This window comes from Lissotriton helveticus, chromosome 12, assembly GCF_964261635.1.
Source record: "Lissotriton helveticus chromosome 12, aLisHel1.1, whole genome shotgun sequence".
Lineage (NCBI taxonomy): Eukaryota > Metazoa > Chordata > Amphibia > Caudata > Salamandridae > Lissotriton > Lissotriton helveticus.
In genome coordinates, this window is record NC_136073.1 from 104749941 (window position 1) to 104755475 (window position 5535).

Sequence of the window (5535 nt, forward strand, 5' to 3'; positions counted from 1 at the left end):
AAAACACCTCATGCTCCTCTCCTGCGGGGAGTTGCAGCCCACACTGGGTACCTTGCGGTCCCAGTGTGCAAGAGGGCACCCAAAGATGAACCATGTCACCTTAGGGTGAGTGAGGGTTCTCGTCTTAACACATGTGTGCATCTGTCCCTCCCCCCTCCCTTTGATTTTCTGGTGAGAAGTTTAGGTACACCATCCGGTTACCTTTTGTGAGTTCAGATTATATGGAGTGTACCGTGGATGGTAATATTTCCTCCCTCTAGAAGCCCTATAGTGAGATTATACCGAACAGTGTTCAGTCGCATCCTAATGAGGCTAGTGGGACTGCCAACTGGGTGTCGGTCGGGCCCATGACTGAGTATGTGTCGAGTGGAAGTGATTCCGCCCACCATCATAATAAGCCCCTAAGTGTATATGGCAATACATTACTGGGTATTACATTGAGCTAATGATACCTATATGGACCTTGCTTCTTTGATGTGGTACCCCATAGCAGGTCTGGCACATACCGTGCGACAGACAGTATAGGACCCGTGAAACATTTCCAATCACAAAGTGACTACCTGCACGATGACCAGTTGTCATTTGCATGTGTATGAGTATGAGAGCCTGCCTGTTATGTGTTTTTCTGCATGAATTGTAATGGGCATATCGGTCTGTGGGCTTGTAAATGGATGATGGATATCTGTATGGAGTAATTACTGAGATATGGGTGAGTCCCTGGCATAATCATGATCCTGACTCTCCTTGCCTTACTGTGGACATCCTGGCCATTATGCTGGTAAGCCTTTTTACAATGTTGACCCTGGCATAATGTGTCCCTCCATGGTGTATTGTGGTACTCCAGGTTTAGCAGCAGTGTGAGGAATTCCATCTGCTTGACATGCGTCTTGTTTTATGCTTCATGATCTATGGCTATATTGGACTTTGCTATGGCAAGGGAGCTGTCACAGCCAAAGTGCTCTACATTTTTCTGTGTCCTATGTACATTCTTCTTTAGCCTAATACAGTTTCAGAGGTGTTCAGCTGCAACCTTAATTAAAGTAGAACAGCTGAACCCAGTAACTATTAAATTGTCTCTTTTTACTATATTATGTGATGTAATTTATTCTTGGTTAAGCACACATACACCAATGGTTTTGTGACATAAGGCTGTTAAGTTTTAGTAAGGCAGCTAATCAGCAAACTGTGGTCAAAATCAGCCTATAAGCTTGGCTGCCGTTTGTATATTCATTAAAGTATTTTTAATTTGGCCCTGGATTAAGCTCAAATATCTGGTGGAACCGAAGAGGTTAATGTAAGTGTGAACTGATATATCCTTCCAGTGGTGGGGATCTGCTTTTAGAATAAGATGATGTGGCATCTGTTTGCACTCCAGTCACTGTGTAAGGGGTGTCCAATAGCTAGTGATACGCTCACTAATGAAACACAAAGCAATCAAGAAATTATAACTGTGCACTTTTTGAAGAATGCAAGACGTGCAGCTTTAAGAGTATCACAACAGGAGACACATTAGTGGGCTCTGGGAGGGCCAGGGCCCAGCAGTGATGTAGGTTTTGAATGAGATGTCTTGGATGCTATCACTGCAGATTCCTCCTCACTGTTGATGCAGGGCTACCCCAACTGATTAGGCTAGATTCCTCGAGTTAAACCTAAAAGGTCATCGATAGTAATGGTTAAGAGAAGCGTAAATAGGCCCCTTAAGAGGGGTGGACCATCTATAAATGCTGGTAATCTATCATAGTAGGTGTACATTATGCTGTCCCCCAATACCTTCCATCTCTTACATAAAATACAATAGTAAAAAGCAATTTTAATGTAGCTTTTATTTTCAAAAAGTCATTTTGGATCCCCAGATATATAATAAATAAGACACGATGACAATCATTTCACAGAAATGAGCATCACTGCCTGATTTCAACCGATGAACACAAAGCCAAGATGCGGGTGGCCTTTCAGTACAGTCAATGTTCCAAGACGATTAGAGGCATGAAGGTTTATATAAAAAATAAATAGTATCTGTACATTAAGAGTGGCTATCCCCTCTGTATTGTCTCTCTGATGAAAAACAAACTTAGTCATTTTTCTCTTTTTTAACTCCAAACATCATGCATGTTTTAAATCTACTTTCCTTTATATATATATAGGTACATATATTTCAAGGGTTCTGTAGGGTGAGACTGGTTCTAACGCGAGCTTGTTGAAGAGTGCACAAAATAGAATGTTCTGCAGGACTGCAGCGTACACTCTTTTCAAGCTCAGCGCCATGAGAGTGAATTGTCTGTAATCGATGGCTGGCTGCAGCGTTTGTAGTGGTTTTGAGGTAACTGCAGACTCCTCTGCTGCAGCAAAGAGACCAGTAATTGGACTTAGCTATGTGGTTGCGGAGTTGGTTTATGTGGCACCTCCCTCCAGTCGTGGCCGATGAGTCACAGGAGTGCAGCATGGATGAATGCCATTGTCCTTTTGAATCATTTTGGATTCTAAATTAGGTAGCAAGTCATCAAGGCCAGATCTCTCATGTCGTCATGCCCAAAACCTAGGAAAACAGAAAAAAAGTTGCATGAGTCAACATTTGCTAAAAATCTATCCTCTAAGACAATACCCCTTTTAGCCTCCTCTACCGTTCCCCTAATAGTGTGACTTTCTTGCACGTAGACCGTTCATTCGATATTTTTATTGTACAATACATAGTGCATGCATCTACGCAATCACGGACTAGACAACTTGTTCAATTCGGCTGGCATGGGTCATACTGGACGAGTGATAGACTCAGTTTTTCACTTTCTCAATTGGAAACAGAGAGAGGTGTGATTAAGCGCTTTGTAAAAATGTGCATGATTTGTTTACTCTGTTGTGGGTTTGGTTCCTGAATCTAGGCGTGTTGAGTATTTGTGAATTTGATTGCTAAATTATTTCCTGCTAATGTAGCAGCTTTCCTCAGAGTGAATAGTGAGATAAACATGTATCTGTGCCTTTTCAATTGTTTCAGAAAAAGTAATGATGCCATGTGAATGTTCTATAACTAGTTATCATACGCGGTAGGTTCTTCCCTTTATAAGCAGCAAGACTTCGATCTAAAAAATCTGCTTTGGCCTAATCAAGGCCAGAATAAAGGTAATTTATAATTTTGATTTCCCCTTTTCGTATTTTTCCTGTAAAGCAATTAAGCTTTTTAAAGACAACACTGATCAGCTCTTGTAGCCTCCTCCTTGTCCCTGTGTTGCTTTCCCGTCCTCCACCAGAAAGTATGTTGTGCACTGAATCTATTGTATACCCCTGTTCAGGTTCAATCCTCTTTTTTTTTGTTTACGGAGTTTTATATAGCGCGAACTTGACCCAAAGGTATTGGGTATCAGAGCGCTTTACACAAGCACCAGTTGTGTTACTCGCCTCTCTCCTGTAACCTATTTCTCTCGTACAGTGTTGTCTACCTTTGTAGCTAGGTTCATGCGATATAAATCAACTACAAAAATTAACCTTGTAGGGAGCACAGAGGAGTGCATCGTAGGCCACATGCCACTTTCATAGTTCGGCACCAAAATGTTAATGGATACAGAGAGCTCAGTACTAAATGGAAAATGGACTCGCTAGAAAGATTAAAGAATGGCTTTTTTTCAGGGTGCCTATATTTGTGACCTCTTGAAAGTATTGAAAATTATTAGTAATAAGAACTAATTAGCATATGCAATGAAATCAGTTAAAGTGATGCCACACAACCTTTTTTACCTCAAAGAAGACGTGAAATTAAAACAACTCAAAACAAAGAGTTAAGTACATAAAATAACACCAAAACATCACCAGAGCATTCTCAAGGCTCACTAAAATACATATTTTTCTTAAACTTTACATTTGAGGTTACATTGGAACGTCAAGATTGTTTTAAAAATGTTGGCTGCACATTAGTTTGAATTAAGATTAGCAGATTTGGGGAAGAGAGTTTATGTTTAAGGTTCAGGATGCAAAAAGGCGTATAATAATACATCCACTGGTGGTCTCAGAGAGAGAGCCATAAACACCTGACTGGAGTGACAGCTCCTGACTGACTTCTCCCTCTTCAAGACCCAGTGCCATCCCTCATTCCCACCATATGACGCCACTCATGTTACCTTGGCGACGCGTGGTCCGCGCAGGCGTCCTGTTATCTCTTCCTCGCACTAGCTTCTTCAGGGCTCTCCAGGGCTTCCACTTCCCAGCGGAGGGTACCTCTGTGTCGTCCAGGACTGTACAGGGTGACTCCTCCTGCTCTTCCCCAGGGAGGGAGTCCGGGCCAAGTTTCTCCCAAAGGCCCAAGTCCAGGGGCATGGACGTCACGTCACTGTGGCGACACCCGCAGTCCAGCTGCGTGGGAGCGCGGCAGAAGGGGCACGTGACGCGCCCACCCTTCTGACGCTGTTGGCGGCACGTGGCCAGCATCTCACAGAGACAGCGCGTGCAGAGGGCATGGCCGCAGGGCAGGCAGCGGGGCGCGCGCCCACTCCTGTCGTAGCGCATGAAGCAGATGGGACAGTCCGAATCTCGCTCAAGTTCGGGCATTTTCGTTCGGAGACTCGGGGGAAGACGGATGTTAAGAGACTGACTTCATGCATGGCACAGCATGCTTTATACTTAGTCACGGACACAGCCTCCTCCCCTCAGACGCTGTCCCCTCCCTTTTGGCCTGGTGCCCACACTTCCTTACTCCATAAAAACACAAACACACCCACTAAGCGTGGGCACGGGACGGTGTCGAGGCCGTGGCGCCTAGCCAAAACCGCGCAGGAGAAGTGCAGACAAAAGGCCCAACAGCGGAAATTACCCAAGGCTTAACCTGCTACAGACTTATTACAAACTTTTGACCGTAAGAAGGATCCACTTGGGAATTACAGTTTGAGCGATTGACCCAGAACTTTAAAACAAGGAAAACGTTTTAGAAAAATTACCGTAACACATCCAAAAACAATAAAATAATAATAATAATTACAGAACATTAGAAGTTTCTTTTCTATTACGTAAAGCCTGTAAACATTGACCATTAGCTAGTAGTACCACATCCAAAGTCAGACAGATGTTTGAAATTCCCAATATCCGCACCTAATCTATAAACAGGCAACATAAAAAAAGTTTCTGCAACGTTTTTAGGGCTTTCAATTGAGAGATTGCCTGTTTTTCTGAGCTCTCATTGTAGCGGCTAGCATCCAGGGCTGGCCTTGGGCATGGGCCAGCTGAGTCCAGGCCCTACGCGCCAATATTCTGAGGGGTGTAGCTGGGAGATGCCTGAGTTAAAAGCAGCTCGTCCATCCCACTTGGTCCCAATTGGGGCCATTAAAGACTTTGTAATCAGCCCTTACGTACCTCATCCTAATTGTTAGCACCCCATCAACCCCCTGCCCTCCCCCCATCTTCCTCACACCTACTGCCGCACACCGCAACATTCCCGGCCACCACAACAAACACCAAATTTTCTTTCACCAAGGGAGCTGTCATGGGCAATCTGATTTCGGGCATGACTTGCATGCAGCACCAGTGCAAGTTTCTCTTACACATGGAACACGTTCA

The 5535-nt window shown here is 44.0% G+C and overlaps 1 protein-coding gene across 1 annotated transcript; it reads right to left on the minus strand.

Annotated features, from left to right (window-relative positions):
- Positions 1–1805: 1805 nt before the first annotated feature.
- On the minus strand, positions 1806–4568 carry RNF227 (ring finger protein 227). The gene is made up of 2 exons (XM_078671642.1): positions 4107–4568; positions 1806–2536 (listed from the first exon to the last, which is right to left on the minus strand). The coding sequence occupies exons 1-2, from the start codon at positions 4531–4533 to the stop codon at positions 2481–2483; spliced, it is 483 nt and encodes a 160-aa protein (XP_078527768.1). The 5' UTR covers positions 4534–4568; the 3' UTR covers positions 1806–2480.
- Between the last annotated feature and the right edge of the window lie 967 nt (positions 4569–5535).

What these genes read in the sequence shown, in the direction of transcription:
- RNF227 (XM_078671642.1), bottom strand. Translation starts at nt 4,533, where the DNA reads ATGCCCGAACTTGAGCGAGATTCGGACTGTCCCATCTGCTTCATGCGC. An exon ending in GCGGACCACGCGTCGCCAAG is followed by an intron (nt 2,537 to 4,106) that starts GTAACATGAGTG and finishes CTGTTTTCCTAG; the next exon opens with GTTTTGGGCATGACGACATG.